Genomic DNA, 15821 nt, shown 5'->3' on the forward strand with positions numbered 1-15821 from the left:
GGACTGATGACCTCATACTAATAAATCCCTACAACTGACAGTCCTACCTAGAAAGCATTGGAATAGCCGCCCTGATAAGGGCGATCCCATCAGGAAACTCACGTTTTGTACCTATTATGCCCTAACAGGATAACTATAAATGGAATAAAATATGCAATTGTTTACCGATCAGTTTGGGGAAAATCCATGCAAATACCTACGGTAGTCAACCAAAGGGTCACATGCAATAAATAATCACCATATTACACCATACTGGTAATGATGCAAACCAAACAACAAATACATGTGAGAACCAACCAGTCCTATTAGTGTTTATTTATGCTGACACATTTCTCTGGGCCCACACAGATCCTAGGATATACTTGAGTAACTTTGCCTTTTTGTCTATGTCATTAAATCTGTTTTTTTTTTGCAGTAAAACTACCTACTGGGTTTAGAAAAAGATGGAACAGCGGTGGAAATCTCTTCCTTTAATATTACTTCTTGTGGAAGGTAAGAGTGTTACATAGTAACATAGTATGTAAGGCCGAATGAAGAGAATGTCCATCTAGTCCAGCCTGTCTATCCTCCTGTGTTGATCCAGAGGAAGGCAAAAAACCCCAAAAGCAGAAGCCAATTAGCCCTTTTGGGGAAAAAATTCCTTCCCGACTCCCTAATGGCAATCAGACTAATCCCTCGATCAACCCCTAATAGTTCCTACCTGCCTGTAAACCTGGATTAACAATTAACCTAAGATTTATAACCTATAATATCCTTCTGCTCCAGAAAGACATCAAGTCCCCTTTTAAATTCCTCTATGGATTTTGCCATCACCACATCCTCAGGCAGAGAGTTCCACAGTCTAACTGCTCTAACAGTAAAGAACCCCTTTCTATGTTGGTGATGAAACTTGCTTTCCTCCAAACATAACGGATGCCCTCTTGTTACCGTCGTAGTCCTGGGTGTAAACAGATCATGGGAGAGATCCTTGTATTGTCCCCTCATGTATGTAACTTTGAAAACTCAAAAAGACATAAAGGGGATCTTTATCTTATCACTTATAGACAGCTGAGTAACATATTGGGTTGCTTTACAGAATGGCTTCATTGGAGATCCCATGGTCATCTATGGTCTTCATTGACCGTTATTGGATCTGCGCCTCTTTATGTATTCAATACACCGAGTTCTGGAGAAAATCTTTCTATTCCCAGCATCAGAAATGCTGGGCTTTGTAAATTTCCCCCTATGTGTATTACATGTCCCCTGCAATGGGCAGATGCCACAACCCCTTTTCAGAACCATATAATAGTCAAATATAGAGACCGATCTTTAGGACCACATAAGTTACATACAGCTGACCCCAAAAATACTAAAGTCCAATACTAAAAGAGTTCTTCAGAATGGTCTTCAAAACATCTTTTCTCTACATTATGCTTGCATTTAGAGATTTTTTTGGAAAGGGGGAGGGAGCAGTTTATGTACCCACATCCATTCTTGTTCAGTTTCCTCATTCTCTGTGCTTTTTTTCCCCATCCACTTTCTTAGAAGTAAATGATTGATAAGACACCAAATCCCAGGCAGATTGAGGTGGTAATGTGAACCCACGCATTCTGGATCAACACCAAGGACAATGGCTGTGATTCAAATTGGCTAGGTCCCGGTGTTTTGGCGGGCATTGTGAAAAAAGGAGCCAAATCCATTTAATTTCAAATAATTACATAAATAGCATAATTATAAGAAAACAAGTTAAAAAATAACCTGTCCATGTGGCCTATAAAGAGGAGACCTTCTGAACCTACTGATTGTATTGGTCATGTTTATCAAATAAGGGCAGTTTGGGGTATTTCATTCATCTTTAGAGACACAGATTAATTTGGTGATTCCTTTCAATATGATTGATTCCTCTGTATGATTCACTCCATTCAAGGTGTGTTGAGTAGACACTGGTCAGCTTGGATGCCCCCATCCATCTCGGCTTTTAAGGAGACTTGCGTGGCCATCCCATGCCGCTTTGACTACCCTGAAGACATTCGACCGTCAGCTATACATGGTATCTGGTACTATAATAGTCCGTATCCTAGGAACTTTCCTCCTGTGGTTCTAAATTCAAAAACCAACTCAGCGCATGAAATCTATCTGGGTCGTACAAAGATCACTGGAGACCTACAAATGTCAAACTGCTCAATACAAATTGACAAAGTCACAAGTGAACTTCAGGGAAAATACTACTTCCGGGCCGATTTGGGAGGCTACAATCAATATACCTACTCAGAACATGCCAATCTCTATATATTAGGTAATTTTTGTTTGTTTTTGGGGTCATCAAAGTTTCAGTGGGGGGAGGGGGTGTAATTTTTGGCTAAATGTTCCTCAGCCAGTTATAGATTCTCTGGAGAACTTGAGAAAAGGGAGCCCTAGTGGAATTTAGATTAGCGAAATGTTCTTGGGTGGCCTATTATTCCTCTTCGTTATTTCAGCTCATTCTGTTTTAACCATTAGATGCCTCGGAAGAACATTGTTAAAATATACATTACGTTGGTAACATGTTGGTATTGTTTTCCTCATAGATGAACCGTTTGTGGTTCAGCCACAAGAAATTGTATCAGGCACCGAAGCTGAAATCACCTGCTTAGTAGATGATAATTGTCCCGACATGAAGCCTAGTGTGACCTGGATGGACATAGAAGGACTTGAACATCATAATGTATATGCCCGGCTTGAAGAAAACAATGGTGCTTGGAAGCAGATATCTACCCTGAGGTTTCTTCCGACTCATAAAAACCATGGCCAACGGTTGGGCTGTAAAGTCACATTTCCAGACTCAGAACTGGAATATAAAGGTTTTGCCACAATGGATGTGAGATGTAAGTTACCCATGAATGGTTACTAATGAGCAATTCCAGACAGCTGTATTGATAAAGGCACATATATAAGGCAATATATATATATATAATTTTTATAGAAAACTTTCAAAAATTTACAAAAAGAATTTCCATATTCCGTAAGTCTCTCCCATTCAACTCAGGATGCAGCAATGTTTTGATATATTCTTCATACTAGCAGAAGCTGTCGCTTCTACTCATTGTTGCTGTTGCGCTGTAACTTCCTGGCGCTGGTCAAGGGTGACATCACAACATCAGTTTTGGATTATATGATGTGTCAGGTAGCGCATGTACAGTCTGATTTAGTGCTGCACACCGTGGGATAAACATCTCACTTCGGTTCCAGAGCTGATAGGCTGTATATGCTGTCTTTCAGCCCAGTCAGCCTATCAGTTTGTCTGTGAGGGTATTAAAACTGGCTTCTTTGTGTGAAGGATGCTGGTTATAATCTTTGTGTTCTGGCCAGTGTATTGTGCTTACTGGTTCTAAGTCCAGTGGAACTCTACTCAAAGGTTCTGTGGTCTTCATTTCAGTTTGTAGAAATTTAGCATCCAATACTCTGTGGTTTGGTGTTCATGGGTGGTTCAGCTTGTTCATCTAGAAGAAGGTCTTGGTTTCTCTCCCACAGTGGGGTTGCCCTTTGCAGTGCGGATGCTCCACTTTAGTGGCCCATCCAGTTTGGGTGGTTCAGGCGATACTCTGTCACAAATATCACCATTCCTAGTACTTGTTTATTCCAGTGACCTACTTTTGACGCAAGAAATCACATTAATCTTACAATTTTACACTGTGCTTAGTTCCAGAATAATTCAACTTCACTTGCTCCATCTAATTTAATCATACGTGACAGTTGCCATGAGTGATGGAATTTGTCAGAAACACCAAGAGGAGTGGGGTGGGGAAGTGACAACTGGTTTGATAATATTTCTTGTTACATGTTCATACTCCCACCACCAAGAACAGGCCGTTTTGAGTGGTTGGCCTCTTTCACCTCACAACTTTGTTACTCCATTTTTGGGGGATGGTCCATGGTTTAGACTGTGTATTACTTATATTTTTTTATGTTATAAATGGTTAAGCTTTTAAGTTGTTTTTAATTATAATTCTATTAAGCTTGCAGGCAAATATATAACAATTGACCATTTCTGTCTATTCCAGATGCTCCTCGAATTGTAGATATTAACTCCTCCACAGAGACAACAGAGGGCACTCAGATAGTGTTTTTGTGTGCGATTGATAGTAACCCCATCTCACGCGTCATGTGGTTTAAAGATGACTCACTTTTAAAAGAAGATTACACTGGGAACCTTACACTGGAGCTCGAGTATGTCACTTACAACCATGATGGCATATATGTGTGTGCAGCGGAGAACGAGTACGGACGCATCAATAAATCCATTGGATTGGCCGTCATGTGTAAGTTTCCCCTTCAGTCTATTTTTTATTATTGAAAACATATTTCTTGTTGTAAAATATTCCTCTATTAGTAGTGGCCTGATTACCACATTAGTCTACAGGAGCACTGAGGCAAGAAGCGCTATCATGGAGTCACAGGCTGAGAAGCTCTATTCATAAAAGGCCTGAAACATTAACTTCTGTGAACCCCAAATCGGGGTCATTCTTATGGGATAGATAGTGATAGGGGAGCAGAATCTCCTCTCCTCTACATTTGTTGTGTATGGGAGACATAGACATACGGAAGCAGGATCTCCTCTTCTATGTGTGCAATGTACAGAAGACATCATAACCACTGGCGTACGGTGAGGGGAAGCAGGGGTCGCAATGGCAACCCGGCCCTTGAGCTGAGGGGGAACGGCGATGTCGGCCGCATGATGGCTGAGAAGGGAGAGGGGAGGAGGGAGAGGAGAGAGACGGGAGGCAGCGCCGCAGGTCGGCAAGAGCAGAGGGGAGGGCTGTTACAACTGGAGTCAGCAGCCAATTACAGGCTGCAGACTCCCACGGCGTGGCCCTCCCACTGATAGGCTGCAGCTGTGATTGTGTGATTGTTCACATCTGCAGTCTATCAGTCTCTGCCGACCAGCGATTACCAGGGGGAGGGGCTAGTGCGGCTCTACTCACCTCCGAAGCGCTGGATGCACAGGACCTGCAGGAGGACCTGTGGCTGCAGATCACATGACCAGGCTCTGGTCATGTGATCAAAGGACGGGGGACTTTCCATTACAGGCTGCCCAGAGACTGCTGCAGAGGTGAGTAGAGGAGGAATTGCTATTATATATGTATAGCTGGCATAAGTTATACCAGCTGTATATATATAATTATATACAGGAGATACACAGGTTACACCAGCATGGGACATACCACTATATACAGGGGAATATACATCCTGTATATAGTGATATATACCATGCTGGTGTAACCTGTGTATCTCCTGTATATAATTATATATGTGCAGCTGGTATAAGTTATACCAGCTGTATATATATATATATATATATATATATATATATATATATATATATACATATATATATATAATTATATACAAGAGATACACAGGTTACACCAGCATGGGACATACCACTATATACAGGGATATAGGGGGATATACATCCTGTATATAGTGATATGTACCATGCTGGTGTAACCTGGAGATCTCCTGTATATAATTATATATGTACAGCTGGTATAGGTTATACCTATCCTGTGTATAATTATATATGTACAGCTGGTATAGGTTATACCTCTCCTGTATGTATTTATATATGTACAGCTGGTATAACCTGGCTATATTCTGTATATAATTATATATGTACAGCTGGTATAGCCTGGGTATATACTATATATAATTATATATGTACAGCTGGTATAACCTGGGTATATACACTATGTAATTATATATGTACAGCTGGTATAACCTGGGTATATACTGTATATAATTATATATGTACAGCTGGTATAACCTGGGTATATACTGTATATAATTATATATGTACAGCTGGTATAACCTGGCAATATACTGTATATATTTGTATATGTACAACTGGTATAGGTTATACCTCTCCTGTATATAATTATACATGTACAGCTGGTATAGCCTGGATATATACTGTATATAATTATATGTACAGCTGGTATAAGTTATACATCTCCTGTATATAGTGATATGGAGCATGTATATAGTGCTATGGACCATGCTGCTATTGCCTGGATATATACTGTATATAATTATATATGTATAGCTGGTATAGGTTATACCTCTCCTGTATGTAATTATATATGTATAGCTGGTATAACCTGGGTATATACTATATATAATTATATATGTACAGCTGGTATAGGTTATACCACTCCTGTATATAATTATATATGTACAGCTGGTATAACCTCGGTATCTCCTGTATATAATTATACATGTACAGCTGGTATAAGTTATACCTCTCCTGTATATAGTTATATGTACAGCTGGTATAACCTCGGTATCTCCTGTATATAATTATATATGTACAGCTCGTATAAGTTATACCTCTCCTGTATATAGCTATAGATGTACAGCTGGTATAACCTGGGTATATACTGTATATAATTATACATGTACAGCTAGTATACGTTATACCCCTCCTGTATATAATTATATATGTATAGCTGGTATAACCTGCGTATATACTGTATATGTGAATACTTTACACACAACTGAAAAACACATCAGAAACCTCCATATTCCGCAATGCAAATCCAGCCGTGTGCAGCCGGTCTAATTTCACACGAGTGAGTCTGATATTGGGATGTGAAGCTATGCCCCATATCACACTCGCCAACGTGTGCTGTGCCCACGGATGTGAGCGGTTGTTGTGTTAAAACCATCTCCCATCACATCATCATATTCTCGTGCGATGCAGAGAAAAGAAAAAAAAATCGCTCCTGTGTATGATCGCATTCAAAACAATGGGGTTCATATTCATGTGCGATTTGTATGTCTTGCAACGCACAAATCTCGCGTAATTTTTGCGGCCGTGTGAAAGCAGCCTAAGACATTACCAACAGGTTTTTACGTAGTCAAGGAAAGCAGTCATAATGAGAAGGCTTACTCCAAGGGGCTACATCATGGTTGTAAATGAGCACGGTTTAGGTATAGGTACGGGTACAGATGGAGGGGGGGGGGGGGGCCCAGCTGAACTTTTGCACCCGGGCCCCTTAGCCTTTAGGTACGCCCCTGATCATAACATATATACTCCTCCCACCAGTACTGTGTGAACTCAGCATTAGAGATGGAGCCTGCAGAGGGAAGAACTGGTCATAAATAGAAGATACAAGTCATATAATGGTCAGATATAGTATTATTCTTCATGTACACAAGGTAGTGTATTCTGAAAATTCACCTAAAATGATAAGTATGCTGTAAGGCTATGTTCACATATAGTGGATTTTGAAAACCCAGTACAGATTTTGATGCAGATTTGCATCAAAACCCGCATGTAACATGTAGGCTTTGATGTGGATTTCACTCCATCATTTGGTAAATTGGTATGCTGAGAATTCAGAATCTGCACCGCACATTAATACACATGTGGATTTCATGTGGATTTTTCCCATAGTGTATGGATGAGATTTTGATAACCTCATGCACTTCGCTGCTATTGTAAGCTCTTTCTGCATGGAAAATCCACAGCAAATCTGCCCTGTGTAGACATGGCCTACAGTGGTTTCCTGGGATGAAAACATCAATATCCTCTTCTCAGAACATGCCATCAATAACTGATCAGTTGGGACCTGCGGCAGTCCAGAATAGACCTCAGCCCCCTTTATATGTCTCCCGGCGCATAGGCTTGTCTGTACTTTTAGCCGTAGCCCCGTTAGCCCCTTTGTTCTGTAATCAGTTGGGTTTCCTTGGGGCAAGAAATTCGGGTCACCAGTGAGAAGCAGAATGACAGACAACTTTAGGAGTATTTTAGAAGGTTTGAAGATGTTGTCCACAGTCTAAATAAATTGACCAATTTTCACAAACTTCTACTTTATACCCTCAATGTGAAAAACCAATCCCTCCCCTAGAAGTTGTCGGAATGGAATGAAACTTTCTACGTGTGACTGTAACGTTGATATAAGGAAGTGACTACAATATCAGAGCAAAAGGATCATTTGTTGCAGAACACGTTTAGGCAGGCTCTAGACAATAAATCTAGCAACCGTGCAGCCACAAAAGTGTGACAATGTTATGGGGGCTCCTGTGACCCCATTGTGTGTGCGGACGAGCATTATCCTGCTGCCTCTTGGAAGCCGCCAGGAGAGGAACACAAGTGGCTGCAGGATGTCCTGAACATATCGCTAAGCTGTTATTGTCCCTCGTACCACTACTAGGGGTGACCGACCGTTGTATGCGATGACCTCCCAGACCATCTCTCCAGCAGGGGGCAGTGTGCCACTCCACAGCAAAGGCAGGATTGAGTCGCTAAACCTGAGGTCTCTAGACACAAACATAGCTATCGTCTGTGCCCAAACTAAACCTGGATTTGTTGCTGAAGACAACCCGGTTTCCCTCCGCAGCGTCCAGTTTTATCGTTCATGACATCACTGCAAACAGAGGCGATGTTGGGTGGTTGTCAAAGGCCGTACACATAATGGGAGCTGTGAGAACAAATGTCCTTCAGCCAAGCGCCTGGAAATGTTTCTGACAGACACAGCGTAACGATGGCGCCACCTGTCTCTGGATGCATCCACTGGTCACAACACCCCCTAACAGTCTGGTCAGACGCTCCTTTCTACTGGTGGTCTGTTGGGGGTGTCCTGAGCCCGGTCACCTTGTGTGCCCTCACACATCCACTGGTCACAACACCTCCTAACAGTCTGGTCAGACGCTCCTCTCTACTGGTGGTCTGTCGGGCGTCCTGAGCCTGGTCAACCTGTGTGCCCTCACGCATCCACTGGTACCACCACGTCCTAACAATCTGGTCAGACGCTCCTCCCAACTGGTGGTCTGTCGGGGGGGCCTGAGCCCAGTCACCTTGTGTGCCCTCACACATCCACTGGTGCCAACACCTCCTAACAGTCTGGTCAGATGCTCCTCTCTACTGGTGGTCTTTCGGGGGCATCCTAAGCCCGGTCACCTTGTGTGCCCTCACACATCCACTGGTCCCACCACCTCCTAACAGTCTGGTCAGACGCTCCCCCTTACTGGTGGTCTGTAGGGGGCGTCCTGAGCCCGGTCACCTTGTGTGCCCTCACACATCCACTGGTCCCAACACCTCCTAACAGCCTGGTCAGAACAGCAATTATGGTGGGCTATTCTTTGATACGACCATCCAGCTTCTCACATCCCAATAATGCGCCCCCTCTGGTAACGGGGTGAAATCTCTTCTCTGCATCATACAAGCGTCTAGTGACCAACAAGCGCTACACAAGCGAAAGAAGAGGTCACTACACACAAGGAGCCTCCGGGAGCCTTTATTTAGGCCAAGGGGGGAACCACGTTTAGGTCTTCAGGTGACAAGACTATTCATCTAACCACACCACAACTCTCATCATTTGTATATCTGCCTAGAACTGCATGCCGAGTTTTGCAGCAAAACAACTTCTTCTAGGTACTAGATTTTTTTAACAGAGTGTAATTAAGGCCTCCTTCCCACGAACGGATTTCCGCCGCGTAATTCGCGGCGAAAATCCGCTGCGTTGCACGCAGCTATTAGGTTCTATTGAACCTAATAGCTCAATGCTCACGATGCGTAATTCCACCGCGGAATTACGCACCGCGATTTCTCCCGTCCTCACCCGCAGCATGCTCTATTTTCTGCGGGTGAGGACGGGCTGTACGCACTGACGGCTTCCATTGCAGTCAATGGAAGCCGTCCATTCACGCTATCTCCCGCTGTAACCAGCGGGAGATAGCGTGAAAAAACGCTTTCCCGCCCACCGCCGAGCGTCATATGACGCCAAATGACGCCGTCCGGCCGCGTCACGTGACACGGCCGGCCGTGCACGTGACACGGCTGGTGACGCGCGGCGGTGGGCGGTGACGAGCGGTGACGCGGCGGCGGTGGGCGGGGAAGCGATTTCACGCTATGTCCCGCAGGTAAGTATAGGGGCTCTGGGGGGCGCCGTGACGGGCTTCACTGCGTAATATTACGCTGCGGAGCCCGTCACGCTCGTGGGAAGGAGGCCTAACTCGTACTTATGAGGAGTGCTATTACTGTAAAGACCATTAGGTGGCAGTAGTGGATCACAGAGCGTTGTGCAAAAAAAAGTCACTTCTAACTGTAACTGTGAAATTACCGTATAATACTGATAATGGTGATGATTGAGTGCAGTTCTGGATGTTGCTCAAGTAGCTAAAGATCAGTAGAAGACAAGTACAGTGAAGTACTTCTAGGTACTCAGCACTAAATGTAAAGTGATGTTAGCATTGCTTGAGTGATATCTTGAGATGCTAAAAGCTAAATATTTCCAAAGGTTGTCTGAGACTTAAATAACAAGACATTTCCGACCTCTTCCAGATCCTCCATGGAAACCCTCAGTGAACGCCTCCCTGGTGGCGATAGAAGGAGAACCGGTTACTCTTTGGTGTAACACGCAGGGAAACCCAGATCCCATCCTGACCATCGTGAAAGACAAACAGGTTCTTAACTCGGTCATTTTCCAGAATGAACTGGTGCTAGAAATTCCATCTGTGACTCATGAACACGATGGGGAGTACTGGTGTCTGGCCGAAAACCAGTATGGACACAGCAACAGCTCCTTCAACCTCACGGTTGTATGTAAGTGTCACTACCGTGTTACGTATAAGGATGTTAATGTCTTTTATATAAGTTGTGGTCTTCCATATAAGACATAGGATTCTATATAAGTGATGGTTTTCTAGATGAGACCATGGCTTTTGTAGGAGCCCATAACTTATATAGAAGACCAGGGCTTACTTGTCATCATCTCCTATATAAGCTTTGGCTTCCTATATAAGTTATGGTCTTCTATCTAAGTTATTACCACTTTATTTTTGCTCCATTAGTGTATAGCAGTGACTCCAACCTGCCTGCATTCTCTATTGGGGAATGTGGTAGTCTGAAATACACCTCCTGTCTTCTCAAAGGCTTAACCCCTTTCAGCTGCAGCCTTTTTAATTTTTTTCATTTTCATTTTTCCTACCCGCCAGCCAAATTGAAGACATAGGGAGTATATCCGGACCTCTGCAACAGCTATGACAGCTGTGACTGATGTGGCAGTAGTTTCCTTCATCCCCGTGGGGACCGCGGGGATTAAGGAATCATCTGCCACAGCTGTGGCAGAAGTCCAGAATGTTATCCCTTTGCTTTCAATGAGGTCAGCGCTGCGGGGGTAGTAGGCAACCCCCGCATCATGATTTTTGAGAAAGGGCTTGAAATATAAGCCCTTCCCTGAAAATCATCTCTAGCTGGCTTCCCTGCACTGCTGTCAAGCTCTTTCAGCAAGCGGGGATTTCAAAATCCCCGCCTCATGAAAGGGCTGTGCTGATTGGCTGAGAGCTCAGTCAATTACAGGCAGTGCTTAGCTATTCAACCAATCAGCACAGCCATTTCAGGAGGCGGGGATTTTTAGATCCCCACCTGCTGAAAGAGCTTGACTACAGGGAAGCCAGCTGGAGGATGCACCTGAGCGGCGGAGAGGTGAGTAAATATTTTTTTTTTCACCAGCTAGGGATGGTTTTCAGGGAAGGGCTTATATTTCAAGCCCGAAAATCATGCTGCGGGGGTTGCCTACAACCCACTGCTTTCAATGGGGCCGGCAGCAGTAGTACTGACCCCATTGAAAGCAATGGTATGGCATTCTGGACTTCTGCCACAGCTATGACAGCTGTAGCAGAGGATTCCTTCATCCCCGCAGTCCCCACAGCTGTGGCAGAATTCCGTGATATACTCCCTATGCTGCCAGCATCCCAGATTTATACATCGTCTCTTTTCCTTGTTTTACTAGCAAAACGAGACTGTTTGCAAAAACTATTATCATTGCGTCTATTTGTCTAAAACAGACTCTTAGCCTAGGTAATGGAGACTTGCCAAAGAATATAGAGGCCACCACGGCAACGGCACGACCAGTAAAACACCCTAGACAGGGAAGTCCCCCAATGCCACTTGTTCCTGGAACCAGCAAGTATGGCGAAAACAATGTCTCAGCTTTCCTCTTCCTCTCTGCGGCAGCAGTCGGACAAAACTCCCCCAGGTCTCATAAAACGACTGCACCATTTTTTCCCTGAAAAGCGATCTCTCAGCCTAGTCCAATTGGAACAACGCTAAGTTGTCCAGGAACAGTTTAAATGGCGGGCCTGTTGGCTGTATTCACATCTGTAGGATAGCCTTTAGTACCGCCACCGCCATAAAGTGCAAGAGCTTGCGAACTTCTCTTGAACAATGATATACCTTAGGGTCCAGATATCCAGTGGGGTCTGTGAAGAGGGCTGTTTGGAACATCTCAGTCCCAATCGGCACATTTAGATGCACTGTCAGAATTGATAATGGTATTTAAAGGGTTAACAACTGTGATTGCACTTATCTGTCTGTGATTGGACTTATCATGATAGCGGCTTTTGTAGCCTTACAACCCCAATTCATATGCCTTATATTGACCCCCCTGTACATAAGAGTGGCTCCTGTTCTAGTGGATCTGCCCTTATTCATCTGAATGACTGTTATGTAATACTACATTTCATTTAAAGTGGCCCCTGCAAGGAAAATATGTACATCTCTGGGTTCGACTTGCCCCCTACAAAAACATTGGGAGCGGGACCCGGGGCAGTCAACCCAGTAACCACAATCTGAAAGAGTTTGCGTCTGATAACACAACTCCTTTATTCAGCTTCTCATTCCTACCTTGGTGTTTTCCACCGCCGCTCTGGATGTTTAGACTGGCGGACCACCATAAGACTCAGTCCATGGCGGACTTGCAGATATTTGCTCTAGTAACCCCATCACGTTTTCATCTTTCCAGTTGCACCATTAGTTCTGCCTGAGTCCAAGTGCACGGTGACGAAGGACAACGTCCAGTGTATGTGCACGGTAAAGTCCAATCCAGATCCGTACATCATGTTTGAGATCCCGGAGAAGAACTTTACGGTCAGTGAGCTTAATGCGGAGTATGTGCACTCTCAGAGGAACGGCTACATGGTCAGCAGCATCCTGACACTGCAGAAAGAGACCAAGCTTCCCGAAGTCGTCCTGTGCTCTGTGAGCAACCTGTACGGCAAGAAGATTCATGAGCTTCACTTCCAGGACACAAGTAAGTCCCAGACGTAGATGTAACACTTAAATCGCTGGAACATTTTTTATGAATGTTTTTGTAATTGGGTCTTTTCAGCTGCAAGAGGGAAATGCTCTTCACCCTTTCCCTGGTCTGTAGGATCGAGGAGAGCAGCCACATACTTTGTGTTTTTCATAGACGACTCATCTATGTCTTTTTCATCTTTCCTCATAGACAACTTAATTTGGGCCAAGATTGGACCCGTGGGAGCGGTGGTGGTTTTCGTCATTCTTGTAGCGGTCGGTGGCTACATGATTAAAACCAGAGAAAAGTAAGGAATATTTCTAATCCGGAAACCAGATGTTCCAAAAATATAGCACTCCTTGTACTTACTCAATAGCTCAGGGCTTGTAGGATGAATTTAGGTTTCCTAATATCATAATAGCGAATATAGGATCCATACTATAATATAGAATCTACAATAGCAAGAAAAAAGTAAGTGAACCCTGCATTTCTGCATTGATTGTATATAAAGGGGTTGTCTAGGATTAGAAAAACATGGCTGCTTTCTTCCAAACACAAGCACCACTTTTGTCAGTGGGTTGTGTCTGGTATTGCAGCTCAATTCCCATTCACTTCAATGGAGCTGAGCCGCAATACCACACACAACCCTATGGACAAGGGGGGCGCTGTGTTTGGAAGAAAGCAGCCATGTTTTTCTAACCCTAGACAACCATTTTAAGTCACAATTATACACAAACAAAGTGTAACTAATAACACACAGATCGTTATACTGTTCATCATCCACAATGCAGAGAGAAAAATTAAGTGAACCCTTTTGAATTCCCTGTATTTTCACACTTATTACTTAGTCCGTATTTATATGGGAGATTTCCTCGTGCAAGTTCTGTCCAATTGCAATATAAACAGAACTCACACGTAAACACAGCCCATTATTTTCCCTCTAAGTTTGAAAAATCAGAGTATGTCCTATTTTTTGGCGATATCACCCATTATTTTCAATGAGAGTGTAATAAAAATCACATCGCACTTCCACGCCATGCGATGTGCACGCAAGTGCGATGCGATTTTTCAATTTTTTCTATTGAAACAACATGCGATTTTCATGCGCGGTAAAATTACAGGAGTGCGACATCGATCTGAGTTTCTCGGACCGATATAGCACTTGCCCATGTAAGTATGTCTTAATATAATGTATTCTGCTTGTATCTCTATCACGACTATAGAAAAACACAATGTAACTTACAATACAAAACAGCTGTACCGATCATGTCTCTTATTGTAATCATCCACAGTACAGGGAGAAAAACTAAGTGAACCCTCGAATATAATAACCTTCAGATCCCCTTTAGCAGCAGTTCCCTTCACCAAACATTTCCAGTAGCTGTAAATAAGATTTTCACAATTTTGGACCCTTCCTCCATGGAAATGTGTTTCAGTTCATCAGTATTTCTGGAATGCCTTGTGTACGCTATCTTCTTCAGGCCTGCCACAGTATCTGTAACAACGCTAGCTGGACAATACATTACAGAACTTGACTTCATCTATAGCAGCTGCCTTTCCCAGGTACTAATGGGGTTTTCCTGTACTCAAATACTCTGAGGATTCATGGTAGAGTTGAATTGTGTAACAACTGGCAAGTCAAATGAATAAATATATGAACCATGTGGCAACACTAGTAAATAACAAAGAGGCAAGAATAAAAAAATTCACTTATAGATGATAGGAACAGAATGGTGACGGTAATCGGTTGATAATGGTATAAGATAATGGTGCTATTAGGTCTGCAGCTCAGACTTGTCTGTCTCCTGCTATTTCTGGCAGACAAGGGCGTCATCCTGCTTTTCCTGTAACTTGAACTGCTGCATACTTTTCTCCAGTGCTTCAGTGGTTACCTGCTCCAATGCTCCTAGATCAGCTATAGGGCATTTGTAATTGTCTTCCTATTTAGCTGAACTGGGAACAATCCCTCTTTGCCTTAGTGTTGTTGTGTATGCATCTGATACCCAGCGTGGATTGGTTCTACGCCAAATCTTGTAGGTTGGCCCAGTCGGTCCATAACAGTACACTGAGACCATAGATCCTGCTGATCCTTCCCACAGGGGACTTATGGAGTTGTTCCAGGAGATGGCGCAATACCAGGAATGTCAGGAGAAAGTCCTGGCATACCTACATAATGTGAGTACTCGTTTAAGCAATATTTCTTCCACTGCAGCGGTACCACAGCCTTCCGTAGCAGTTGCAACTGCGGCACTGCACCCACAAGCAGTTTCTGCTTCTGGATCTGGACCCCATCTGTCTGCTCTGCCATGCTATGAGGCCGATCCCAAACAATGCCATGGTTTCATTAATCAATGTACCCTTCACTTTGAGCTTCTGTCGCACCTGTTTCCCACGGACCACGGCAAAGTTGCATTTGTGATGCCTCATCTCTTCAAACAGGCATTGGCCTGGATCAATCCTCTCTGGGAGAGAAATGATCCCTTGCTTAATGACCTAGGTGCATTTGTAGAGACCTTTCAGAGGGTCTTTGATGAGCCCGGTCACACTACTTCAGCTGCCTCTGCCCTACTACACCTTCGTCAGAATAATCTCACTGTGGGTCAATTCGCTATTCAGTTTTGAACCCCGGTTTTGGGGCTGGGTTGGAACAATGAGGCCCTGGTAGCAACATTCTGGGAGGGTTTGGTGGGGCGCATCAAGGACAAGTTGGCTGGTCGCGAGGTACCGACACTACTGGATGCCCTGATCTCTCTGGCCACAAGAATGGGTCAGTTCCAGGAGAGG

General features: G+C 43.8%; 1 protein-coding gene across 2 annotated transcripts in view; it reads left to right on the forward strand.

The window, feature by feature from the left end:
• Nucleotides 1-15821, forward strand: part of MAG (myelin associated glycoprotein) — a 67137-nt gene that overhangs the window by 33223 nt on the left and 18093 nt on the right. For both annotated transcript variants that reach the window (XM_066606520.1, XM_066606519.1), the window contains exons 3-9: nucleotides 416-492; nucleotides 1907-2275; nucleotides 2547-2843; nucleotides 4020-4277; nucleotides 10304-10564; nucleotides 12765-13052; nucleotides 13248-13344. In XM_066606520.1, the coding sequence (XP_066462617.1) occupies nucleotides 444-492; nucleotides 1907-2275; nucleotides 2547-2843; nucleotides 4020-4277; nucleotides 10304-10564; nucleotides 12765-13052; nucleotides 13248-13344 (1619 nt within the window). In that variant the 5' untranslated portion in view covers nucleotides 416-443. The remainder of the gene's footprint in view (nucleotides 1-415; nucleotides 493-1906; nucleotides 2276-2546; nucleotides 2844-4019; nucleotides 4278-10303; nucleotides 10565-12764; nucleotides 13053-13247; nucleotides 13345-15821) is intronic.

This window comes from Eleutherodactylus coqui, chromosome 6 (assembly GCF_035609145.1).
Source record: "Eleutherodactylus coqui strain aEleCoq1 chromosome 6, aEleCoq1.hap1, whole genome shotgun sequence".
Lineage (NCBI taxonomy): Eukaryota > Metazoa > Chordata > Amphibia > Anura > Eleutherodactylidae > Eleutherodactylus > Eleutherodactylus coqui.